General features: G+C 41.6%; 3 protein-coding genes across 4 annotated transcripts; 2 read left to right on the top strand and 1 right to left on the bottom strand.

Annotated features, from left to right (window-relative positions):
• The first annotated feature begins 76 nt into the window (after positions 1 to 76).
• Positions 77 to 3,727, top strand: rpl5a (ribosomal protein L5a). Its single transcript, XM_085390284.1, has 8 exons — positions 77 to 213; positions 530 to 599; positions 692 to 807; positions 889 to 1,023; positions 1,125 to 1,327; positions 2,596 to 2,773; positions 3,344 to 3,432; positions 3,567 to 3,727. The coding sequence occupies exons 1-8, from the start codon at positions 211 to 213 to the stop codon at positions 3,667 to 3,669; spliced, it is 897 nt and encodes a 298-aa protein (XP_085246410.1). The 5' UTR covers positions 77 to 210; the 3' UTR covers positions 3,670 to 3,727.
• On the bottom strand, positions 3,568 to 14,149 carry dipk1aa (divergent protein kinase domain 1Aa). Of its 2 annotated transcripts, none has more exons than XM_085390282.1 (7): positions 13,884 to 14,149; positions 13,470 to 13,764; positions 8,543 to 8,677; positions 8,303 to 8,410; positions 6,691 to 6,867; positions 6,473 to 6,604; positions 3,568 to 6,383 (listed from the first exon to the last, which is right to left on the bottom strand). In XM_085390282.1, the coding sequence occupies exons 2-7, from the start codon at positions 13,521 to 13,523 to the stop codon at positions 5,703 to 5,705; spliced, it is 1,287 nt and encodes a 428-aa protein (XP_085246408.1). In that variant the 5' UTR covers positions 13,524 to 13,764; positions 13,884 to 14,149; the 3' UTR covers positions 3,568 to 5,702. The 2 variants fall into 2 exon arrangements, with proteins under 2 accessions (XP_085246408.1, XP_085246409.1); XM_085390283.1 differs by having other exon boundaries at positions 13,470 to 13,557; positions 13,884 to 13,990.
• Positions 14,150 to 14,401: 252 nt separating this feature from the next.
• mtf2 (metal response element binding transcription factor 2) lies at positions 14,402 to 24,558 on the top strand. The gene is made up of 15 exons (XM_085390281.1): positions 14,402 to 14,596; positions 15,466 to 15,670; positions 15,828 to 15,909; positions 17,031 to 17,141; positions 17,298 to 17,398; positions 17,814 to 17,992; positions 18,091 to 18,186; positions 18,524 to 18,592; positions 18,848 to 18,971; positions 19,324 to 19,391; positions 19,515 to 19,685; positions 22,131 to 22,257; positions 22,609 to 22,667; positions 22,858 to 22,959; positions 23,147 to 24,558. Exons 1-15 carry the CDS (start codon positions 14,592 to 14,594, stop codon positions 23,520 to 23,522), a joined length of 1,875 nt encoding a protein of 624 aa, XP_085246407.1. The 5' UTR covers positions 14,402 to 14,591; the 3' UTR covers positions 23,523 to 24,558.
• The last annotated feature ends 2,588 nt before the right edge of the window (positions 24,559 to 27,146 follow it).

Genomic DNA, 27,146 nt, shown 5'->3' with positions numbered 1-27,146 from the left:
ATGTATTTGTGGCCCTCCACAGACCTGTGCTCTCCGTGTAGCTGCTGCCCTCTGTTGGCCTGTGCTGTTTGTCTCCGGTGCAGCAGGGGGCGCTGCCAACCCGCGACGCTCCGTGGAAAACCCCCCCCAAAGATAGCGACATCAGACTTCCGTGTCCCGGAGTCCGCTAGTTAGTGCAGGAGGGGAAAGAAGAAGAAAAAATACCCCAAAATGGTGAGTGGATAAAGCTCATATACACCGGGTGGAGACGGTTTGAGTTTGTGGAGGTGTGTTTGTAGTTAGATGAGTGTCTAAAGCGGTTTGAGGGACAGATGGAGCTGGATATTTGCGGCTTGTCGGGCTGTTCCGGCCGGGTGAGCCGCTCGGCTCCAGCGTGGCGATTCATGGCTGCTGAAACCTCAGCTGACCTCCTCGTGGAGACTTACTCCGAGCGGTTAAACAGCTTTTGTGCCCATAGGGACAACTGGAGGCTTGATACTTATGGTATTTTCTGCTTCTGCTGACATGTTGCTTCTTCGTCTCTTCTCAGGGTTTCGTCAAAGTGGTGAAGAACAAGGCCTACTTCAAGCGCTACGAAGTCAAATTCAGGAGGAGGAGAGGTAAAAGTCAACATGAATTGCACATAGGCTCAGATCCCCTTTCTATGGAGCATACGCCATTAAACCACATGCTGTTACTTATTATTTGACAGAGGGGAAAACCGACTATTTTGCCCGCAAACGCTTGGTTGTGCAGGACAAGAACAAGTACAACACCCCCAAGTACCGGATGATTGTCAGGTTCTCCAACAGGGACATCTGCTGCCAGGTCAGTGACAGAAAGACTCAAACTTGAGAGGTCACGTGTTTTTAAGCAGCTGTCTTATCTTGCTATGTCTGCGTTGTCCAGATTGCCTACGCGAAGATTGAGGGAGACCATATCGTTTGTGCTGCTTACTCTCATGAGCTGGCCAAGTATGGTATCACAGTGGGCCTTACAAACTATGCTGCTGCTTACTGCACCGGGCTGCTGCTGGCTCGCAGGGTAAGCGTGAGCACAAACACACACACATATGTTGCCATACATTGGAGCAGATTTATGTTTTTGCACATCCTCTCATACGCCTTCATCCTCCTCCTCCCTAGCTACTGCAAAAGTTTGGCATGGACCAGGTGTACGAGGGCCAGGTGGAGGTGACGGGAGATGAGTTCAACGTAGAGAGCGTGGATGGACAACCAGGCGCCTTCACGTGTTATCTGGACGCAGGTCTGGCCAGAACCACTACAGGGAACAAGGTGTTTGGAGCATTAAAGGGGGCGGTGGACGGTGGACTCGCCATTCCTCACAGGTCAGTATGATGTCAGAGTTGCACTCGGGTGGACTTTTTTTGCAGCTTCACTCCTGCAGTAAACATGCGCAGAAACAGGAATGTGTGCATGTTTTTCTTTGAGACATTTTTACAATCGCATATTTCCAGTTAGAGTTTACGTGGTTATTCGCTGGTCTCCGTCCAGCTAAAGTTTGTCCGTTTAGTTTGCTGGTGCATCTCTGCTTCTCGATGATGATAAAAAGCACGCTGAGCAAAATGTAGTTGGTCCTTCATTTGCATTAGCTGATGTTTACTGTCCTTTTCAAGACGGGGCTGAGAGAAGCAGGATGGGACCGTTTTTAGGATTTGCCATTAGGTGGTAGTTCCAGGTTCTGGGTACTTTTTAGTACCTGCTTGGGCGTGGTTTCAAGTGATCTGAGGCGTGTGACGCAAACAGATTGCATGCCACTGATTGGCTAGTCAGTGTCATACCATGAGTCATGAGAGTTACTCCCTCACGAAAATCAAAGCCACTATTGTTGAAACCCGGCAATGAGGAAAATGGCTGCACAAAAACCCCCCACTGTAGTCCCTAAGACTGACAAAATGCCATATACCGAGCATCAGGTGTACGTACCATCACCACAACATCCTCTGTTGTTGTTGTTGTGTCGCATACAAATGAGGTCACAGACTTTTGGACGTGCTGCTCTGACGACCCAACACACAATACACACGATTTATACTTCTGCGTCACATCTACTTTGTAACTTGCACCATAGCCAGTGACCATTTATAACCTTAATTGGGGCGTAACACGACATGCACCACCTGAGAAATGTAACTACACGTCGGGGGAGATGCATGGCATGGAAAGTTCCCATGTAGGGAGAAAAGGGATTTCTGGTTACTAGGCAAAGTCAAAATCAAACTTGAGGTGGTTTTGTAATGGGAAAAGAGCAGAACTGAGTCAAGCCCAGTAGGTAATAGTGGGAAATGGCTAAAAGATCACTGGCAAAAGTCTACATCAGGCCTTGCGGTCGCTGCCTGTGAGAAGGCAAAGTTGGAGCAGCAGCAACCATCTCAGCACTCACTGGTAAAACGCTGCCCCCTGATGGCGACAGTTCAACTTCACAGAGGTTGATTACAAAAAGCAGCTGTAACACGTTGTTCCACAACAAAGAACAGAACTACCTTGAACCTTGTGTTTTTGTTTTGTCTGGTTTTTGTTTAGTTTTTTAAACTTGATTCTTCAGAGGCGTCTTTTAATAGCCCAACTCAGTTTCTTCACACTTTCTGTTTTTTAGTCTGAAACGTTTCCCCGGCTACGACACAGAGAGTAAAGAGTTCAACGCAGAGGTGCATCGGAAACACATCATGGGCATGAACGTGGCCGACTACATGTCCTACCTGATGGAGGAGGACGAGGACGCCTACAAGAAACAGTTCTCGCGCTTCATCAAGAACGGAGTCACTCCAGACATGGTAACATAACACTTGCTGCGTGATTTTTACGAACACGGCCTGAACAGATTCTGTTAGCTAGTTTCGTGTCTGCTTAAATCATGTAATGTTGAGGTGACACTCTCAGATGCATTTAAGATTTGGTTTCCTGTTTCCAGTACTCGAAGTGGTGTTCAACTCAGTGATGCAGAAAAAGCTTGACCGCAATTATTTTTGGCACTATATAAAAATAAAGAAAAGTCTGACCTGTTATGTATCATGTAGATGAACATTTCCTCTGCAATTTCATCATTTGGTGATGTTTACATCAACATAATTTAAATATTGCTTGCATGTCAAATATCTAATTTGAATGCATCAAATGCAAACAGGAAACTTGAACTCATAGCAGTGATGATCTCACAAAGATCCAGTATGGGCTTCTCTACATGTAGACTGTATTGAATTAGTATATCAATTTAATACCCCCTCCCCTCTTTCCGGTGACAATGTCGTCTGATGTTTCCTGTTATTTTTTTCAAGAGAAACGACAATCTATTAGGTACACAATGAACAGCTTTGTCATTAATTAAATTCCTGTTTTGTTTTCAGGTCGAAGAAATGTACAAAAAAGCACACGCCGCCATCAGAGCGAACCCCGTACACCAAAAGAAACCCAAAAAAGACGTCAAGAAGAAGAGGTGAGTTGACAGTCACCATCGTGGAACAATAACTGCTCTTATTTCATGCCAAATCGAGGCCAAAGTAGTTACTTTTTCTCTCGTGTGGTGAATGTTAATGGAGTTGTTTTTTGTCGTCGTCTCTTTCCGGGCAGGTGGAATCGCGCCAAGTTATCTCTGGCACAGAGGAAGGACCGCGTCGCCCAGAAAAAGGCCAGCTTCTTACGAGCGCAAGAGCAAGAAGAAGGGGACGGTTAGGGCCTCTGCAGAGAAAATGCAGCTCACATTGCAGACAAATAAATTTATTTGAAACTCACGCCGTCTCTGTCCTGTGTCACGAGTATTATGAGTCGCTCCTTTCCCTCAAGTTAGACTCGTAATTACTCATCTGTTATCATCTTTGAACCACAATGGTGTCTGTTAACTGACAGGACTGAAATACTCAAAAGGAAACAGTGCAGTGGTATGCATTTTAATTGTGCAAAATCATGCTGTTTTGTTTTGTTTTTCTTCATTTCTAAGTAAACTTTTTTTTTTTTTAAGTTTCCAAACTCAGCAGCAGTCTGATCTGCGTTGTAGTGGCTTAACACATCCAGCTGTAGTAAGTTCATTTCAGTAACATGTGACAAGTCATGGAAAACCTTTTGCACAGCATGACACGTGAGCACAAGATTTTATATTTTGCACAAACTGTAAACATTCATAAAAAGGACCAGCATGAACTCTATGGCACTGTGATGTGAAAATCCATAAATAATGCCGTACGTTACCACAAATGCTCTTTTCAATGGAAAATACAAACGGCAAACATTCACAAATTAAATACATTAGTTTTTTGGGTGGGTCAGTGATGCAGCAGTGACTTCACAAGTGGGAGATGCACATTGATAAGATAAGCCAGACTTCTGTGGATACCTTCACATCGGCCATACAGGATACTGTCTCAGTCTATCATGCAGATGAGTGACATTTTTTAAAAATCCAGCACTAAGACAAGACTTGGAATGTATCGCTAAACCTTTAGATTGTGTTTGGAGGACCAAAATCAACAACCTGCATTTAAAAAAAACAACCTGTTGAATCAATTGTGCTGCCCCACTGTGGTGAGCCCCGGTGAATAAGGGAAAATCCAAAAGTAGCTTCTTTAAGACAAACAATAAAGGTTGGAGGGAATCTAGAGAAATCTCTGTTCAACAGCTTGCTGAGGTAGTACTGAATCGTACAGTACTACTTATTATCAGTATACTATTAAAAAAGTAAAATCAGCATGATAGTATGTGGGTATAAATCCAAATGGCATGGGTAACCTGCACATCTGTGAAGGCACCATTAATGCTGAACATTATTCCCAGGTTTTCCCTACAAAGGCCTTGCTTATCTCAGATGACGCCAAACTCCATTCTATGTGCATCTAAACAGCTGGCTACATAGAACTAACCTGCACGGATTCAAGACCTGTCACCCATTTAAAACATCTGGTATATAAAATTACAGCATCTGCGCTGGTCTCCTCTACTGCAATTAGTAGCTCCACAGTATAATGCTTTGCACATTTGGCTAACGAGTGAAAGATCGACACAAATCCCTGTAGGATTGCGTCAGGAAGGACATCCGGTGTATAGTCCCGACTTTTTGACAATTGTATGAAACGCATGCACTGTTGCACTTGGTGACACATTCTTTCGTGATAACACACATAAGAACTATGATTTATTTTTGCTTCTGTGTAGATTTAGTTATGTTTCTAGAAGTGCTGATCGTCCACCGAATGAGTAGTAATATGTGAAAACTCTTGTTTAGACACTACAGCACAGTTTGGGTTTTTAGGTCGGTTTAAGTCCTTTGTTAAAAGTCCACCCTTATCCTAAACTCCCTCAAGTTCTAGGTTTTAATATGAAATTGTGGTATTGATGTTCATTGATTTTACAATCATTATTTTACCAGCGTAGTGCGCACTCATCAGCATGATTTTTTGTGGCAAAAACAGCAATTCAGTCTCTCGGCTTTTGAGACTTTCAGTAAAAACTACAAGTATTTTCTTTTCCAGCAGTGCTATCATGACATTCCACTGTAGTGAACAATACAATACACAATGTGTGTTTCTATGAGCGTGACTGACGGTAACATGCAGTCATTTAATCATTTAAAATAAGTTTTTCCGGCCTCCAGCTTCATCCATATGTGTGACCGTTCCTAAGTGTTAGTTAAAAATGACTTTAATAAGTTTGCTACTCTTACATCACAGCCTATTTTATACCCATTTCCTCCTTCAGAGTGACTTCCCCTCCTTGTCACGAGTCCTTGGTGTGTGAGATCTGTTTCCACAGCAGGGCTTTCAGGTTGTTGAGGATAAGTGAGTGCTCCATGTTCATCTGTCCAGCATTACCTTTGAGAGCCATGCAGGCATACAGCTGCCTCTCGAGCTCCTCTCTCATCTCTGATGGCGCCCCCCGCAGGAGGTAGTCCTTCAGCGCTTCGCAAGACTTCGCCAAGTTTGGCCTGAATGGCTCCTCCCTGCATCGCCTCTCTGACAAATCGCAGGATGTGTGGCAGTCTGCCCCGTAAATGCAGTCGGCATCTGTTTCGCACTTCAGTGCTCGCATGGTGCGCCTGAACTCCTCCTCAGAAACCACTGCTTGGGTGTTAGTCAGACGGAGCTCATGGCGGTCAGTGTAACCAAAGTGTGCCGCAGTGAGGTCGCAGATCAGAAAGCTCCCGTAGGTGCCGTGAAAGATGTCCTCCACGAGCTCCAGCAGGCCCATGGAGATCTTAGCTTTGCGAGGCCAGGAGGGGGTGAACCACTGGTCCATGGAGCGCTGCAAACCACTAGGAACCCAAGAAACAAGAGGCCAAGGCAGAGATAAACCATACAGGGGTCCATAGGGAACACGCTCCGTCATGTAGAGATCCCCGCAGTAGCCGATGAGACGAGGAGTGTGTCCTCTGTCCTGGAGCAGCAGACCCAGCAGCACCTCAGAGAACAGAGCACGAAAGTGCCTTAACATCAAGCCTCAGAAAACTGTTCTCCACTGTTAATTATATTATTATGAACTTATGATACCTCATCCATTTGCAGGAGGGCCCATGTAGAGCGGGCTTCTGGCAGTGACACCCGTCCATCCCTGTTGCCATCGGCGACAGAGAGGATTTGGCTGACAAGGCTAGCAAGGTTCGCGTGTTCTCCAAGCTTGGACTGGTGGATAGAGAATGAGAGAAGCTGTTTCAGGCTAAATCACAGATTTAGTTTCATCGCAACTTTTATGACTTGACCTCTTTTACCTTGAGGTGATTAAAGACCATCTCTTTAAACTTCTCCACTGAGGTGCCTCTCGTAGGCTTGTCAAACACTGGGGTTTCCCTCCGTGGCTCTGGTTCCTCACCCAGCTCATAGTGCACAACCTCCCCCAGCTTACAGTGGATGATCCCATCGTGGTCTCCCCAGCTTCCTGTGTATACCTAATGAAAAGCAGAATGGGATAATTGACCGATCACTCATCTTTATCCTTTGCTAATGAGAACTCATATAAGAATAAACTTTTCATGTAACTCTCAGAAAAAAGAAATTCTTTAATATTCTACAGAGGTCTCAAAAGTTGATTCTGTTCATCTGGACGTAGCGTTTTCAGTGGGAGAAACGTTTCATCACTCATCCAAGTGACTTCTTCAGTCTCAGCTGACTGCAGGTTTCCCCAATCTTATCATTGTAAGATGGCGAAAGATGTACCCTTAGGTCCCCTCCTTGATTCAGAGATGGTCTTTCCCTTTTCACATAAGGGTAAGGTTACATCCTTCGCCATATTATAGTGCTGTGATTGCAGCCATTCCCCAACTCTCTGTGAATGGAACTCATGGCCATTGATCAGTGGTTGTTGATCAATGGTCATGAAAATTTGCATAATTATGATGAAGGAACTGACCTCCCAGCCCATTGTTCCTTCAGTGGTACTAGTTTCAGTCATTATGCAAATGCACTGTTTATAAGATTGGGGAAACCTGCAGTCAGCTGAGACTGAAGAAGTCACTTGGATGAGTGATGAAATGTTTCTCCCACTGAAAACGCTACGTCCAGATGAACAGAATCAACTTTTGGAGATCTACATACCTGGATGATTGAGCATGCATCAAGAAGATTCTACAGAGCTAATAAATCTAAAAAATAGCTACAATTGCAAATTCTTTAAATGTTTCTATGTATAAAAAGTGGCTGTAGAGAAATGTTCCACAACAGAAAAAAAATGTAAAAAATACCCTGCAAGAAAAATAGTTACTAGGTGAGCTAACAGAGGCTAATAGAAGCTGACAGAGGCTAACAGTGGCAATAAAATCTGTGCTTACTGACAAAAAGTCCAGGATATCTTCAACAAGTTGACTCAGTATCACTGTCATCGGTCAAAAGTGAACTCCACTGTATCGACTGTATTGGACTCTTGTCACAACGTTTTATAGCCTCCTCCAAAGTAAATACAGGTGGGCCGCTAGCCTATTGACTGCTTGCTGTGGTAAACAGCCTACACTCATTACAAATGAACGTCCTGAGTTTTTGAGGTGACATTGAGGGTAAAAACATAAAAATACTGCACATTTTTTTAATTAATTTTTAATTAATAATTCATTATTATGTGTTGGTTTTCTAACAGTGTTTAGAAAAATGTTTATATACAGAAACAGTGGAAGAAACATGTCGGCCCATGGCAGCAGTTATGGAGTAGAGTCTAAATTTGACGTATTTGTTTGTCTTGGCTGACTAAAACCTGTTTGTCCTGCAGCAACCAGCTAGGTTTGTTCATTTCAACTGGGTGTGTTAAGAAAACAGAAGTCATGTATTGACATCTACCAGTGAGATTTTACACACAGTAATCTACTGTAAATGGAAAGTACAGTGGTCGCCTACCTGGTTGTTTGGCAGTGTTGACAGACACCTGCCCATGTACAGTGTTTCCTTGTCGCACAGACTACTGCAAGCAGACCCATCGATGATCCCCCTCCTGTATTTATCACACTTTAACAAAAAAGAAGAACACAATTATTATTCTAACACGGGTGACATTTTCTTAATAGCCACAAAGATTTCTGAGACAAGTTCTTGCAATTTTCAAACCACGGTCTCTTCTAAACTACTGCAGTCACTCACAATGGCATTCTTGCACTCGTGTCCTCTGCACAGCTCTGTGTAGGCGGAGTATTGCACATAGAACACCCAGCTCCCCACCAGCACAGTCAGCCATGTCAGGAACAGGTAGTTCACCCGCACAAAGGAGATCCGAGCCTGTGAGTGGAGAGTTGAAACAAAACTGCGTTGATGGATCCAGATCTGGAAACTCTACAGTACCAAGGTCCCGGCAGTTCATTTTGTTATGAACCTGCATTTCTTTGTATTGGGATTACCTGGATTAACGTGTTAGACAACCATGGATTTGATCTAATCACACAGCTTTGATCACATAAAAGGTTATTATAGTGAGAGTTGGGGACTCTCACCAGTACCAACCAGTACCTTGTCCAGTAACAAGGTACTGGTTGTGTGGTTTATTGCTAGGTGCAACAATAGCTCATTAAGCCAGAAAATGTTTTTTAGAGTTGGGAGTCCCATTCTTTCAGCGCGACATACCATTTTAGTTGTGGCTGGTAACAGCTTACTGCTTGAGTCACAGGATGCACACATCACATGTCTTACAATGCCCCTTTGAGCAGACGTCCTGTTATTTCTGTGACACGGTGAAAGTTAATGCAGTTATTTGCCATCGTGATAAAAATCAGGCAGAGTGAAACTTCTGAAGAAAACTACACTACAAAAAAACAGTAGTGTTGTCCATGCCAGTATTATACCATGGACACCAGATATCAATATTTTACTAAATAAATTAAAATACTCAGGGAGTACTCCAAAGAAGAAGGCTAATCTCATGCACGACCATCCTGAGATTAGCCAAACAAACTTACATTAAATCAGCTCAAGTGAAAGTACAACATTGGACACACTTAGCTACACAGAGCTACCTCCTAATTCAGAGCTAGCTAATGGCTCAAGGACTAAAAATATAACACCTTCCTTAGATCCATAAAAAATTTTTTTCTTATTCTGTGACCGATTGGAACTTGTGGTGATGATATGGTTGCTCAGAGCTCGTGGGTGTTGCACATTCACAACCACTTTTAATCGCAGAGCGATTGCACAGATTGCCAGATAGGAAGCAACTTTTCTGCAAACAGCTGCAGCCTGACTTGGACTGACTGCAAAATATTGCTGTCTGATTTATAAATGCAGACAGATTGGCAACATGCTGCCATCAGTCTGAATGAGTCTTTGTCAGTAAACACAATTCGAGAGGACTTGAGTCAGCTGGCTGGAAGAAAGATCAAGTTAAATGCCAAGTTAGTCATACAGTCCAGCTGTACATACAGAAAGTAACTATTTGCTTCATTACCAACCTATAGCAGTGTTATATTTGCATCTCTGCGAGGCTACACTTATAAAGAGTGGTGCTTTGAGTTAAAGTGTAACTTTAGCAGGCAACAATAAAAACGATAACATGGCAATGATTTGCAGCTATAACTTTTACCTTGTTTGAAACCCTAGTTTAGTATGCAAACATACTCCAACATACTAAATACTGATTTTGTGGTGCTGAAGTCAGAGGATCGCAAAAGTCCCTGGGAGGGGTAACATGAAGTTTTTGTGTCAATAATTCGTTAATTTGTTCTTTGGTCACTGTGGCCAAAGGTTGCTAAGCCAACTATCATGGCAATCCACACAACACAGCTACACATTTCACCATCTCTTCTATGGCAGAAAAGTCTGCGGCCTTATCAAAGAGTCTCGAAGTAGAATTGTGAAAACTGTTGCGCTGAAGTCAGTTAATGAAATGATCCTCTCGGCAGCACACAGACTAAGAGAATAATTAAATAAAAGCAAGCAAAAAGATAAAGCAAAGAGGACTGTTGGAGGGCAGAGTGGAGCAGTGAAAAGAATTTAGGTCAGACTGCCTTCGTCGGCCACACTCCTCGACTTTTACCCAAACAAAACTGCAGTTAGTTTTCCCTCCGAGGACTGTAACTGCACTTGGGAGGATAAAGTAATTTTGCTTCTCTCTTTGATTGCATGGCAGGAACTGGTTATGTCGTGTGGGTTTTGGCAGCTTGGCGTGCCTCTCATTCAGCTTTAGCACTGTTTCCAAATTCCAGCAAAATACCCTGGCAGTGTGGCAGGCACCAAGTCAAAAGCCTTTTTATCTTTCATGTGCTATGATTACTGTAGTATGTAAACAGAGCAGAAGAACTCTCTGTTATGGGTTTATACACTCTGTGGGAGACATTAAAGCGTCTGATCCGCACTGACACACAGAAAGAGGGTCAAATTACTCTTAATTTGTATTCTTTTGAGATTTGAGGCATCTCGCGAAATATTTTTGCAAGGAGGTTAGGGTACGGGAAAATAACAAATTACCTGTCTCTCTAATTGGTGCATTTCATCAATCTGTTACTGACAACAGCAGGAGTTTATTTGAGCTTTAGCAGCTGCTTTTTAACAGAGCAGGACAGATGTCTCCTCTGCACGACTGCTTTGCTTTTAAACACCGTGTGCCCTGAAGAGATGACTAAATAGACAGTTGGCCTCCACGAAAGAGATGGAGATAAGGATAAAGAGTGAACATTGCTATCACATCTGAATGCCTTGGCATGTGTAGAGGCTCTTTGCAAAGGGAATTAACATTTCCTAAGTGCACACATGGAAATTAAAGGTTGGATACAGCCCAGCCCTCCATGGTCATGACAAGCAAGTGACTTTGAGTCATGCGTGCCTGTGAACTGTCTGTGGGGTGTGTGAAAGCTGAGCAGGACAGAGCTTAATCCTTCATCAAACCCTTTGGTCCCTTACAGTGTATCCTTTGCAATGACACCTGATATGTACTAAATGTCTTAACTAGGAAAACAATGCATAAACCTAACTGATGCCACGTATGAGGGTTAAAATGAGTCAAAAAGATGTTTATTACTATATTACTAATCACAAAGACAGGGACAGAGACTCCACATGTTTTGCAGTTGTATAGCAGCCTCAAGGTATAAATCAATAAAATAAACAAAACAAGATAAGTCAAATAAAATGACTAAGTGCTGAGAGCTGAATGACCTGTGCACGACTGAGCTAAGTGACAAAGCACAAAATCCATAGTGCAAGCTTTAGTGTCACTGTCTGTCAACAGATGGTCTCAGTTACCCAGACAAAAGGCCCATATCATGTAGAGGGGTTTGCGGTGATGGCCACTGTCATTTCATCCCACCTGAAATCCACAGAGCGTCTCAGGACGGAGCTGGCTCTCCTTGTCAGTTTTTGCCTCTAATCCCGCGTGACGCACTGAAGGTGGCTAATACTCCCTGATTGAAAACGTGTCTTTACGTGCTCAGTGAAGTCTTACTAAACTGGTTTTTAAATGTAGCAGGCTTTGACATCTGAGCTATTTGATTTCTGAAAGCACAGTTCGGTCCAGGAGACATATATATGTCGGCTCTGCAGTAAACTGTGATGGCTTTGCTGAAACTTGCCCTGTAAGCTTGCTACCTGGAAGATAATAAGGAACACATTTTGCCGTGGTGGCTTTATGAGCATACAAATTCAAATTCAAATTCAAATTCAAATTTTATTTGTCACGTACACAGTCATACACAGTACGATATGTAGTGAAATGCTTGGACAACTGCTCGTGACCTAAAGAAAACAGAAAAGGAAAAGGCTATGAATAAGATAGGAAATAAATATGAAAAATTAAAAAGGGTAAATTTAACTAGGAAGGAATAAAATATAAATTAAGGTTAAAAATGAAATAACTGTACAACACAAATTAGAATGAAGGGTAAATTTAACTGGGAAGAATAAGATAAAGATAAATATATAAATTAAAGTTGAAAATAAAATAACTGTACAACAAAATACACAATACACAATATAGAACTATATAAGAATGTATGAAGAAATCTAAATATAAATAAATATATACACAATAACAGCAGCTGTACAAGTATTAACCGGAAATGAAGAATATAGTGACCAGTGTTGTGCAAAACCAAAGTCCAGAAAGTCCAGTGTGTGTGTAAGAACTGTATGTGTGGGTCAGTACTGTGTGGTGGTGTGATTGAGAGACCGTATCGCCTGCGGGTAGAAAGTTTCCTAGAAGTTCTTCTTGCTTTTTCTTAAAATTTGTGAGCCCGTTTGCATTTTTCACTGACCTTTTGTTTGAGATACATGGACATGGGGAGAAACTGATTTGAGTAGACCACAAATAGAACACATTTGCCTAATTGTTGTGCAAAATGTGCACACTGCATGCACAATATACAGTGAAAACACATGCAAAATCCTTTTTTTCTTCTAGGATCGATGTCCTCTCAGGCCTCAAAAAAACGCCAGGTACAGGATGACATGTTGCTTAGTAGCAACTGATCTCACTGAATTAAACCACGGGCCTACAGGAGACACTTGTTTACTGTAATTGGTTACTGGTTATAGCCAGATGAAATGAGCTGAGCTTGCCAACATGTTTCACACTTTGAGCTCAACATGTTTCAGCTTTCAGTAGACTGCATTAAACTGACGGTTGTGCATGTTGTAATGCAACAGCATTCTACCCTTTTTAAGAGCAAATGCAGCCCTCTTGCATAAGCTCCTTACGGTATTGAGAGAAGTTGCTGGCAGCTGCTCCTCAAATCAGAAGGTTCAACCCTTATTACCCAGCCCAAAGGAATTACTGCTGCCCTGGCACTGCTGAAGGCAAGGAAAAGACTGAGTGGAAGCCCTGGCATCTTTACAGTCAAAAACAAAGCAGTGCCAGGGCAACAATCCTATTGTTTCTAGAGCAGGCCCGCATTCATCAGGTATTTTGCATTTTGCATTCATCAGGTATTTTGATGTCCACACCGAGCAGCAAGAGGAGGTACCCGTTTACTGCCAGCTGTCAGTGTGATGTGGCACCACGGCGAGCTCAAACAATCCCACAGCATCACCTCATTTTTTTTAAAACTGCAATCCGCTTCACACAACAGATCCTGGGTAGCAATCTTACCTGAAAGTAGAAAGACTTCTTCACCCAGGCCCGTGGAAAAAGACCCTTCGCCATCACAAAAATAGATCATCTCAAGACGTGGACCTGGCTGTGGGGGATCATCCAAAAACCCATGGGACAAAGCGTGTTCAGCATCAAACGACGAACACAGAAAAATTATTACAGGTTATCCGATTTTAAGCTCAGATTGTCGGTTTGAGTTGACGGCGTGAGTCGCTCTGACGGCACACTTTGCCTGCGCCTGGGCTCTCTTTGCAGCAGCTGCTGAATTCCAACCAAAGCAACATAGTTGAAGCTGGGGAAAAACGCAGGTTCAGAGCGCAGGCGCAAACTCTACCAATAAGATGTGTTGTTTTTTTTAAGTTTACACGTGATCCACTAATTTGACCAAAACTGCTGTCCAAGCCCACTCACCGAAGCCAGATCCCCTCTGCAGATAACGGCGAGTCAATATTGCGTGTTTGAGAAACTCCGGAGGTACAAGCGGATCAAGCCAGCAAGGAGGGGGAAGACAAACATCCGCTTCCTCCTTCAAAATAAAGGTTTTATTGTGGAGACGCTACACACAACTTCCGGCCAGGAGGTCTGATTAAAAATTACCTGTTAGCGTCATGTTATGTTGTAGCGCCATGAAGTGGTCGTACTTTGCACAAGTTTATCAAACATCGCGTCGTTAAACTTCTGATGTTTTTGAGTAAACATATTTTATATATAGAACGTCTCTCTTAGGCAGACATTAACGCATAACACCTCCAGAAAAACGTCGACTAAAATAATTTAAAAAATATGCTTCTTTAAGGGGCGGATATGTTTTGCTTACTAAATGCCCTGCCTACAATTTCAAATGTTTGAAAAAATGTGAGCGTCGCGGCACAGACAGCCAGCCGCAGTCGTTTAAGCTCTTCCCATAATGCACTCCCCGATCATCAGCGGGAAACCAAAATGGCGAACTTGCTTGGGGAAAATGAACCGTTTGTTATTTTCTGAGGAAGCCACAAACCCCGCATGTTTTCCCGACACGCTTTAGAAGTGAATTCAGTTGCTCGAAGAGCGGGATAAGAGCGGCTCTTCTGTCCGGTTATTTTTGTCGTACGAGTCGTTTGTGGAAACGGAGGTGACCGAATGAGGTATTGTTGTCATGTTTTCCTCCCGTTAGGGGGGGTGTGGGTCCGACGGTCAGCGACCTGGCTGGGGTTACGGCTTTGCATGTGGATTATTCCCGCTGCTGAGCTCGCCCAGCTGCCTACTATTTAATATACAAGACATTATATCAGCCTGCAGCGGCATCCCAAGCTGTCTTTTTTTCATCTTTGCTAAGTGGCTGGCACTGAACATGTCCACTCATTATCCGAACAAAGGAAAGCCTGCATTGGAGGACAGGGTTTAAAGGCGAAGGAAAAAAATCAATACTTTCTTAACATCTGAAATGAATAACATTTACAATAGAAGCTAGAAATATGACATGTTTTATTAGTATGATCAAAGTATTAGCTGTCACTGAGACCTGTAGTTGAATGGAAGTGTTCAGTAGTAAGTACATTGGTCTTTATTTTTGAAAGGGTGGTTAGGTTTTTGTTTTTTGTCTTTCATTGCATTGAAGCCATGTTACTGACTATGTGGTTAATTAACAATTAGCACTAATTATGAGTATAATCACCTGTTGTTCAAAGCCAGTGGAGAGGAAATGCCATGTTTCACTCTTTCTTTTGTAAGCCCTTCTGCAAGCACACAATGCATCCTTGTGTTTGAGGGCTACACATACAGGACTGTTACTCTGCTGGTTGTTATCAGTTAAAAAAAATGCCAATAACATACATTAAATTGTACTAGTATTCTTTTGAGGATCAGAATACACCACATATAAATAATTACAATCTGTTTACAGTAAGCAGGAAAAAAAATCGCATAAATTAACTTTGCACTTATTCCATATCCGCTTACTCCATAGTCTAAATTCATGTCTGCCTCTGTTCTCTTGCCTTGCACTGTTTTTCAGAGACTCAGGGGTTGTGGATCACCTGTCTGTGCATCACAGAGCTCATCCCCTGCAGCGGCAGCAGCAGGCTGTGTCCTTGTCCCCCACAAGCCTTTCTGCCAGGGGAGAGTATGGAGAAGACAGCATGTCTGACAGATTTTCAGAAGGACAGGATGTCCTGGCCCGGTGGTCAGATGGCCTTTTCTACTTGGGAACAATTGCAAAGGTTAGTGTGAGGATGATGCATATGATGCATGCAGGTAAACGGACTGTGTGGAGAGCGTTGGCGGAAAAACTCTTGAAATCAGTATAGGTCATCTACAGCAAAATCTGCCCCTCTCGCATCTGGAAACAAGTAAATCTTTCTTTGTTTTGTTTTTCAGATAGATCGGGACAAGCACCGATGTTTTGTGGTTTTTGAGGATCGGTCAAAGTCTTGGGTTCTTTGGAAGGATATTCAAACAGGTGAATGAAATTTAAAATGTGCAATATATTTTAGTTTAATTGCTAGATAATATGCAGTAAAGATACTGTAAGCCATTGCAAAGAGGGTAGGGAGTCAGTTATCCACAGTTTGTGCTGTGCAAACCTGTCTGCCTCTTCCTGGACTTGCTTATCTCTTGCTCTTCACACTGACAGTTAACTGTAGAGTGTATCAGTACAGTCGCAGCGCATTGCTAACATGCAGACGGGCAGCTATCGCTCCACTTAAGCCCCTTTAGCTATTATGGTGTTAAGAAAAACGTATTCTTCATTTTTATTCTTAAATGGGATGGGTCATGAATAAAGCATTAATGAAAGACACAAAGACGCTATGATCAGACACATTCGTCACATTTGACTGTAAACGATTTGTGAGAAGTATCTGGTTAAGATTTTTCTTGGCATTGTGACATTTATCAGATAACTTTTTATTTATTTATTTTTAACCTCAACCTGATCGCGATAGTTGAATTGTGATATATTAAAAAGTATGACAAAGATTCACCACATGAGATGCAATCAAAATCTTATTATAAATTCTATTCCAGTGTGAGTGTGATAAAGCGATATGAGGCAACTGTTGCTGCGATTTGGCGCTACAGGGGGAAAAAAATTGGTTTGAATAGAAATCCACTTTCCAGGTCCACAAGTAGTTATTACAAACATCCCACACCCTCGAATATCCTCAGGAGGATGAAGGCAGCAAACTGTCCGCAATCAGGATGAAAACTGCTTTGTTCCTGCTGAATCAAAAGTTAAGTCAGTAGACGGAATCTTCTCTCTAGTATCCTGGTGTAGACCTTCAGGGACATGGAAGTGCAATTTCGCCCACACCCCCCATAACCAGACAGTTTGGATTTTATTTATCCAGGTTGTAAAATATTTTCCCTGCCACCTTTCTCTAGTTTCAGCTGGGTGAATTTGAGTCGTCCTTCTCACAGCAGCAAAAGTTGCTGTGAGAGGGATGTCTTTTGTTCTTGTGATGACTCGGTGTACTCCTCTGACCTCGTTTGACTGAAAGCTGCTCTAAATTATACCCCTAGTCATACCACCATTAATCTGAAACTTTAGTCGCTTACCTTCATGACTTTGCTGCTGTTTAGGGGAAGAAGATGATGAGGATGACGACGACGAAGACATTGTGTGCTCCATATGCCAAGACGAAACTTCAGAGGAACCCAACGAGATTGTCATTTGTGACAAGTGTGGACAAGGTATCATTTATCGTCTTTGATGTTCCAACATAAGCCAGAAACAGTTATTTTATATGATATTTGTAACACATTTAAACAGCCAGTCTCAGTAGTTTATTTATTCATCTGTTGTGCTCTAATCTCTGGCCATTACGGATGTGTTCATTTGTGTTTTAGGCTACCACCAGCGGTGTCACTCCCCTGTCATCGATGCTGCTGTCATCAACTCTGATGACAAGTGGCTTTGCTCAGAGTGTGAGCTCACTTCTCTCGCTAAGGTACAGATTTTTCTTTAAGAAGAAATACGTCAAACATTTACCTTGAACAAGTGGTTTAGACGAGTTTGTTAACATGACACATGTCTGTTTTGAAGAGTGCATTACTTGCTTTGTTTGTAAATCAAAGTGGATATAAAAGACTTCATAGATTCCAATGGAGTGAATAAAAGTGATTGAGGCTTTAATCCCACAATAAAATGTCCCAAGATTAAGAAACCCAATTAAGTGAATGAGGCTAAACTATTCTGAGGTCATTTATTTATTGAAAAATCCCCAAATATTTATGGAGAAATTAAAAAATTTCCAAAGAGCTTACCAGCTTTAAAAAGCACCTCTTTATATGTGTTTACCAAATTTTCTTTTTATGTATTTATTTTGGTGGGAAAAACACGTTTTTTGTTTGTTTGGTTTGCAGACGGGTGGTCCACACAGAAGAGGGGCGTCTGCTAAAGACTTTCTGCAGCAGGAACAGCAGGAGCCGCAGCACATGGAGCTACACCTGTCCTTCCCATACGTGCTGGAGGAGCTGGTGTGGGACCACGGCCACAAAACCAACATCCAGCAGTGCTACTGCTACTGCGGCGGTCCAGGAGAGTGAGTGACGTTGCATATTCTGGCAAGAGTGAAAAGCTTGGATGGAAATGTTCCCATGTCCACAAAAGTTATAATGTTCATATTCTGTTTGCTTGCAGCTGGTACCTGAAGATGCTGCAGTGCAACATGTGTCAGCAATGGTTCCACGAAGCCTGTCTCCATTGCTTACAGATGCCAATGCTCTACGGAGATAGGTGACCATATTTACTGCTTCTAATGTAAATGTTTACCCTCGACAGTGGATCTTGACTGTATTGTTGTACGTATTCAAGACTGCTCCCCAATGGCCTGCAAAAGTGTGGCTTTGGAGAACAAGGACAGCCTATTAAAACTGGTCTTGAAATGATGGTGAATATACTTCTGGGTAATATTCAGTTTTTAAGTCAAGTTTTGGAAAAAGTGCGTGCACACAAACAGAATGGTAAAAAGAAACGTGTCTCAGTGGACAGTCAGCTAGAGCATAGCTAGGTTTTTATGTTAAACTTTATATTGTGTTCTTGTTTCCTGAGGCCTTTTTATTTTTGCCTTCAGGTTTTATGTGTTTGTTTGTTCGGTTTGCAATGGTGGACCGGAGTACCTCAGCCGTCTGCCTCTCAGCTGGTAAGAGGAACTTGTACTTTGACACACACAGCTGGCTTTTTATTCTATTAAATTACACAAGCATGCATTTACTCTTCGTCTTAAAAGCTCTGCTACCTTTGACGCCCAGGGCTAGAGAGCTGTGATAAACTTTTACTCCACCTCTGTAATTAAATCTTGTGGCTCCAGCAAACATATTTGGTGTCTTTATATTAGTATTATTATTATTATTTTTTTAAGACAGACTGAAAAACAGTATTTACTGAAATATTTCAGGAAGGATGTCGCACACCTGAGCCTCTACAACCTGAGTGTGATCCACAAGAAGAAGTACTTTGACTCAGAAATGGACCTGATGGTGTACATCAATGATAACTGGGAGCTGCTGCAGCTGGGTGAGGTAAGGATAAGTTATGTAATGCACCAGTGACCAATTGTAGACCAACAGATTTTTTTTCTTCTATTATTCATATTTCATTTCATGTCCCATCCATGTTTACTTGTTAGATTTGGAACAGGATGTCAGGAATTGGCAGCCACACAAGTCAGTGTTTTTTGTTTTGTTTTTTTGTTTGTTTTTTTGTTTGTTTTTTTGTAGCTGCTTAATGCATCAGGTTGATTGGTGGTCTGAAAGCCACACTGTTAGGTAATCCTAGTAGAGGGTTATTTCCCAAATAGAAATAACCTGGCCCCCATTTGGATTTTTAAATATTTAAGTTTTTTCTTGTACAATATCTTTCCTGTGTCTACAGCTCGCCAACACTCCACGATCAGAACGATATGAAAATGTTCTGGAGGCGCTTAACAATAATAGCTGCATGTAAGTTTATCTGCTGCTCTTGAAATCTTTATGCTGATGACAGCATCAAAGTGCCTCAAATATCTCCCAGTATTTGCACAGACTCTATGTTTTTTACATGGCCACCCTTTCACCGTGTCCCAGGTTCATGTCAGGAAAGGAGGTGAAGAAAAAGAAGCACTTGTTTGGCCTTAGGATCCGTTTTCCTCCTGTTCCCCCCAACTGTGACGAGCCAACCAGCAGAGTGATGGAGAAGGCTTCACATGAGATAACCATCAAGGGATGCAAGTCCACTAAAGCACTGTCCGCCATCAGGTTAGACATGAAACGTGTCGATGCCCTAAAGTTAAAGGTGCCCACTGGATACTGTGTTAACCTGATCCTGTATAGAACTCATTAATGCTAGGTCCATGTAGGGAGATCTAAAGAGAGATTCAGAATAAAAAACAAAAAGTTGGCATCTGCTTATTGTTAGTACTTATAACGATTATGCTTGTCTGGTGGGAGGAGCTTAGCGCACGTAATGTAGAGTAGTGGTGGGGGACTAAGCCTGAAAGTTGTATCACTATTTTTCAAGGAAGTTTGGGATAAAGATATTTATGACGCTATGTGGCCCAAAAAATACTGAACTGTGATTGCACCTTGCCGGGTGCAGCTTCGATGATCTTTTTCCTGTGAAGTGCTGACATTGATGACATGCTAAGCTAATTTTGAAGTGTGAATCTGTTGCCCTAAGGTGGTAGCAGCAGCAGCAGCATTATAGTGCAATAGAAGTGACACATAAGTCAAATGCAGGCACTAAAGTTACCTAGGTAGTTTTTTTTCCCTTTTTTTCTCAGTGAAAATGTTTATTTAACACTTTATTTACTGTTAAAGTGTTAACTACACCTTGTAACAGGAGCTATACAGTACCTGTTTCATAAAGCCCTACTTTCCCATCATGTCACCATGAAGCCCGTAGACGGTCTATAAAAGATGGACCTAGCCGTTGTGACATCCCCCCCCTCATTGGTTTCTGAAATAGCATTTTGAAGCCTTGTGTTTGGTGCTCCTTGCCACGTTGTGTTTTTTGAAACAAGACTCAGAGAAGCTGACCGAAAAGTTGAGAACACTCATACTGTACTTACTTTTAATTTACTTGGTCGCTGAGCGCTGCTTTATGTTTGATTTGACTCAAAATGGGATCATTGTTCATGTCATATCTCATGTTGCATTCTTGACTAGTAGACTTGAAACTGGTGACTGAAATATAAACCTGTTGGGAAATCGTTAGTCAAGTCATAAATAAAATGAGATGTAGAGCCACAAGGTCATGGACTTTTCATATAGTGTGACTTCTTTTGCAGTGACAGGAGTCTCCCCCTGCTGGCCAGAAAGAATGGCCACTTTACCTTGAAGCCTCTCCATCTTTTATATACAACCTAAAAAAGAGAAATGATTATTTGCTAATAAAACTCCTGTTATTTGTTTTTCTATAGTTCATCATTACATGCACAATTTAGAAATTGCTGGTGTTAGACTGGCGAAGTTAAGGACCAAAAAAACATTTTTTTAGCTGTGCCCCTTTACCTTGTTAATTTAATTTAAGAGTGTGATTTTTTTTTTTTTTTTTTAATGTATTATAAGAGCATTTTGTTTGTTTGTTTTACTCTAAAACAAAAACAATGCCCCTTGTGATCTACAGATGAGGACAGAATTTTAGCCCCCCTATAAAAAGCCATTTTTGTGAACTATTTTCCAACTACTGTTAAACAGAGTGAGGAAGTTATAATATAGATTTTCCAAATTATGAAATGATTCTTCTTTGCACATGAAACAAGACTATTTCACCAAAATTAGCAGGATTGATATTAGCCTCCCTGTTGCTAATATTCAGTTATCCTTCTTTTGCTTGGTAACAGCATGCAGTAGTTGTTGTTGTTGTTGTAGTTTTCAACAAGTCTCGCACACAACTCCTGAGCAATCCCAGCCCAATCTTAAATCTCTTAAGCGCCTCCAGATTTGATTGTCTTCTCAAATGGATGTTGGTCTTTAGTTCACCCCGCAGATTTTCAGTGGGATTCAAGTCGGAGCTTTGTACAGGCCAGTCAGTAAAGCTCATTTTGGTCTTGTGGAGGTCGTTCTTTACCAAGAGCAACATATGTCGTGGGTCGTTGTCATGTTGGAAGACGAAGCAAAGAGCCAGTTTTTGCTGCTGACTGCTTGAGGATTTCTTTCAAAATCTTCACATCTTCCTTCCTTACTTATTCCTTTGACCTTGATGTGAAACCCAGATCCAGACACTGAAAAATCCCCACGACATAAAACTTCCACCTCCACGTTTCACTGTGGGGACAGTGTTCTTAGGGTTCTGTGCCTCTCCCTTCTCTCCAAAAGCAGCATCTCTGTAGTCAAAGAGCTCTAGTTTAATCTAATCTGACCAAAGGATGCAACTTTCTCCAACTTGTCCCTAATTTTTTTTTCCTTTTACCTGAAATCATTTGCTTATTAATTTCTAAAGAAAATATGTTTAGAAATATGTTTGAAAAGTTCTTCCTCTGTTTAAAAAATAAATAAATAAATAAAGACAAAGTTTTCCAAATTTCATAGGGTGGCTAAGAATTTTCTCCTATCTATAGATGAATTTCCCTTTTTAAAGATGATTTTCAAGGGTGTCCTAACAGTTTACATAACACATGAACTGCCTAACAGTTTCACTGTTATTTCAGGCACAACTGCCTTTATATGTAAAACTGTTCTGAATATTTGTTGTTGCTCTAGAAGTCCCAGTGCTCTTACCAATGGCACAGAGAAGAAGAAGAAAAAGAAGAAAAGAAAGAGGAAGCAAGGAGCACGCTCTCTGGAGACTCTGGCTAAACCACAACGCTCCAGTGAGCCCTCGTCCCAAGTGTGTAATGTTCTTATTCCTCTATGAATAAAACATCAAGAATTGCTTCTGGTGCTAGCTTCAGCTAGCTGTTTATTATTCTTTCTACCACGATAACTTCTTCTTCTACTCTGTATATCTTATTGATTCCAGAGCGCCCCCTGTGGGTAGCTTCAACAATAGCAACTATCATTACAAAGTGTGTCTTCATGTTTGCATGTGTGTTTCCTAGTGGGCGTGAGCTTGGGTGTGTGCATGGAGGGATGGGTATTTTTGCATTGTTATTTTGTATAGGTGTTAGACATTTACTGTTGGTGTTATATGAGAAGAAACCATCTTTTTGTTGTTGTTTTTTTTCCTTTGCTTTGACAGGAAATCAGGAAACCGCCACCGTTAGAGCCCCATGCTATGGATCACTTTACATCTGTCAAGTAAGTAGGCAATTATAAACTGTAGTTCTAAAGCAATCAGAACTGTTCAGCTTTGTTAGGGTGAAGATTCGGGCAAAAGCAAATTGAATTATCAATCACAAACACAATGTGTTTATTTGATTTGCTTGATTCACTGTAACATAACAAGAACCATAATGTTTTAATCTTTTACCTTCCCCCAAACCACCAGGAGTGACAGGTCTCTGCTGTCTTTAAAAACTTCAGATGTGGAATCCATCGGCGCCCTGAGCACTTCAGAAACTACCTCAACTAGCATTTCAAGACAGTCCAGGTATGCCTGCCTGATGTTTGCACTGCACTGAAAGTAGAATTGTGCTGGGTACAAACTCAGACTTGCATGGCTGTAGACCTTAAAGCCTTGTTTTCCTAATTTTCTGTAGTCGGTTTTTTATTGTTGCTCTTTGAATTAACAGCATTTTTTTTTTTACTTCCTCTTTTTCCTATCAAACACCCTCCAGCCTCTGCAGCTCCAGCAAGACGCGTACAGCAGCCCCCATCATGCCTGTTTCCCCTCCACCTTTAAAACGGAAACGTGGACGGCCACGGAGGGTCCCCCAGCCCCCCACCCCAGACATCCCCCCTCCCAGCTACGCAGACCCACACCCCTCAGCCACAGAGTTGTTGAGCTCCCTCCCAGGGCTTCACTCTGCAGACATAATTCACGGCATGGACCCCAACAGCCAGCTCACCCACCTAAAGAGCTCCATCAGCAACTATTTTGGAGCAGCGGGACGTCTGGCCTGCGGGGAGAAGTACAAAGTCCTGGCCCGACGGGTCACCCTTGATGGCAAGGTGCAGTACTTGGTGGAGTGGGAAGGAGTCACTGCCTCGTAGGTTTTTTCACATGTCGCTCGTCACTTCTAACTTTTCACCAGCACCCGTGGGACGTTTATGTCTGTGCTGAGGACGTGTGTATTCAGAGCATTAACTGATTATATGCCTTTATTTAGTTTGGACAGGAGCAAGTTCTGCTTACTGTAAAGCCTACTGGTTCAGTCCAGTCCAGGGTGACTTTTACAGTTATACACACCGTATATGTGTTTAAACAGTTTCATGCACAGCACAAAGTTGTCACAATAGCACAGCATTTTTGTGCTGCTGTGGTTCCAACTTCAAATAACAGGTTTGAGTGTTTACAGAGAACAGCCCCTTTTATTCAGATGCAATTCATTCATCTGTATACTGCACCTGTAGGCTTTCAGTGACCTGTTATTGTGCTTAATCCAGTGATATGCTTTCATTTCAAGACACGTTAATAATAACTGTAATGTTGTGGGGTTTTTTTTTCAAATAATATCTTTAAGTGTTATCTTGGAGGATAAGAGAAAGATGGGGAAGTTTTATTAACTAATGCTTTTTTTTTTTTTTCCTTCCCCCCCCCCCACCACCACCACCAAATGAGGTAAATAATAATCTGCACCCACAGTCGTGCCCCGTCTCTCTCTAGTCCCAGCTACGAGTACCTCTCAGTGCCTTTGGCAGGCATGTTGTTCAGCTCTGTTGGAAAGTGTGCTCGTTTGTGAGCGGTTAAGGAGAAACTCGAAGCAAAAGAGATGTGCTGCTGCAAATGTTTATTGTTTTATATAGAAGTATACTACATTGATTATTACCCTTTCTACTTGTTCTGTCTCTTGACTTTTCTGTTCAGCGGGGCAGTTTTTTGTTATTTTAATCATGGATTCACTTCACACATCAAGTTGATGGAATATCCGTTAGGTCGCCAGCTCATTTTCAGTAACAGTTGGATCATTTCAGCTTATACAAGGCAGTATTTGTCATGGATGGTAACGTTCTCAATTTTTAAAAATGTATTTGTCTACTCCTAATAGTTTAAATTCAAGCGTGGGATTCTTATAATTAATCTCTAAAATTCACAAGCCCATATATAAGGGCATTCTTGGTAAATTGTGTCACTTTGTTTTTGTCTACATAAATCTCCTTTTTAAAGTGTTTTGATTTGGATTAAAGAACCTAACTTGTTTTTTGTTTTTTCATTTTGTCTGATAGTAAAATAAAATCCTGCATAAAATGAATGTTATATACCCACCAGGAGTTCAGAATTGTTCCCTATGCATGTTAGTCCTTGTTAAAGCTGTTTGCGTATTTAACTGGACCGCATGACTCAACAGAAGGAAAGTTCATCGTTATGATCATTTGACTCAGGCTCTCAGTTTTGTGTGCGTGTGCGTCCGTGTGTGTGCATGCGTGTGCGCGTGTGTACAACAAAAAACATTGCACTTGGGTTTTTTTGTTTTTGCTTTCATGTCAAGTTCACCTTGTGGTCTACACACTCAGGATATGCCCCAAAAATGTCACTGCAATGCATATGTCTCTTCGCTGTGTGGCAGGAGGATTTAGTGTAAGTTGTTCTCATAGTGTTGCTCATCAGTATTTTATTTTATTTTATATATATATATATAAAAAAAAATTTTTTTTTTAAGACGACCCTCCATGTGTCATTACTTTTGACCATATTTCCATATGTAAGTTTTTGATAAGTCTCATTTGTGGTCTGTTGCAAAACCTACTTGTTTTAAACTGGGTCATAACACAATCACTGGAATATAAAATGCTGTATATCATTGCAATAGGTGAGTATTCAGTTGGTATCTCTTTTTGGAGATGTTTCTGCTTTTGTTAAAACACACAGACACTGACATGTCTTCTTTGTAGGGGTATAGTCAGTGTATTTCAAGCTACTCTCTACTCAGTCAGTGTCTCAGCCGACATGTTGCTACCACTGGCTTCCAGCAGGCTTCTGTAGCCAAAGAACATACATGTAATGTCTGCTTTGTCTTTTGAGATTTTTCTTATTACATTTTTATACATCATTATATAGGTTGATGTGATTTTTGAAAACCTGTTTTGTTAAAGGATTAATAAAGTCAGATATTTTCAACTGTCCTGTTTCTCATGTCTAACTGCCACGTGTGCACTCACGGCAGGACCACGAGTGTCTAAAAAGGTATTTATAAAATATACAGCGAGAGGGAGATCACGTGCAGTGTCCTCTTGTCTGCTTTATTTCTGGGAGCTAGCTCCACTTTGAGGTTCGCCTGTGGTAACTAGGGCTGAGTATCGCCACTGATTTCTATAATCGATTCAAATTTGACTCAGAAAGATTTTGAATCTGATAATTTAACAGTACAACACTTGTGAGACTTCATCAGAGGTGTAAGCATCACAGCAGACGCATTTGTGTCAAAGTGAGGATAAAACAGAAAAACAAGATTGTTTCAGCTGTTTGGTGGTTGTTGAAATATCTTTGTGAGCTGTAACCTGAGATTCTGGTGCTTCTGGGAAAATACATTTATATTTAAAAGTCAATTCAGGATTGAATTAATCATCGTGTTATTCAAGCTAAAATAGATTTGAATCACATTTTTTTAACCCACCCCTACATTTAATACAGCTTTTAATAGGCACATTTGAGAACACCACATTTGAATACAAAATCAAAAGTACAAAATACAGGCAAAAAGCAAGAGGAAAACGATCCACAGGTCAACAGGCAGGGACATAACAGTATGAGACAACAGCTGAGGTCTGATTCTCATACCTGCATTAATTTACTCATAATGTTGAAATTATGGGGGGCAGATCAGCAAACGTTTATTTTTCCCTTTATAACAACTGTGCACAAGAAGATTTCTTTAGGTGACTCATCATTTAAAATTCTTCAGTGCTTACAGTTATGCAGAGTCAGGCATGGAAAGGCTGCTCTTTGTGACAGGTGGGTACTGACATTCATGGGTGCAGCTGCTTGCTGTCCTCCAGGCTTTACCTCAGCTAAACCTGTGTCTCTGAACTGGACCTGTCAGTGTTTGTGGTCTCATAAGATCTCCTGTGATATTTAGTTTGCATACTTGGATTATTCAGGCTGCACCCACCTGTAAAAGGTGGAAGCTCACCAGGACATTCAGAAGTAACAAATTCCTGGCTCGACTGTTTTGTAGAAGGGTTTCTCCTTCACCAATTCTTTTTGTGTTAGCAATAGACTCTCTAGGCATAGCTGTGAGAGCAAATACAGAAATATCAGGTACCAGAATTAGAGGAAGAGACCATCTAATTTCTTTATTTGCAGATGATATTATATATTTTGACTAATCTGAAAGATAGTATCCCTATTTTAGTAGCATTAATAAAAAAAAATTGGAGAATTTTCAGGATACAAAATTAACAATTCTAAATCAGAATTAATGTTTCTTAATGAGAAAGAAAGAAGGTGGTCTGTTATTGCCACCCCATTTAAAACAACTACAACAGGCTTTAAATAGACTGGACTGGACTCATAACTCAGACGCCCTCTACAGGAAAGGGCAGAGCAGGCTGTACCTGCTGCGGAGACTCAGGTCGTTTGGAGTGGAGGGCCCACTCCTGAAGACCTTCTATGACTCTGTTGTGGCTTCTGCTATCTTTTATGGCGTGGTCTGCTGGGGCGGCAGCATCTCTGCTGGG

This window comes from Rhamphochromis longiceps, linkage group LG18 (genome assembly GCF_057381845.1).
Source record: "Rhamphochromis longiceps isolate RC_006_pf linkage group LG18, R_longiceps_female_GT1.1, whole genome shotgun sequence".
NCBI lineage: Eukaryota > Metazoa > Chordata > Actinopteri > Cichliformes > Cichlidae > Rhamphochromis > Rhamphochromis longiceps.
The sequence above is the reverse complement of the archived record's forward strand: the minus strand, read 5'-3'. Positions and strand labels throughout refer to the sequence as shown.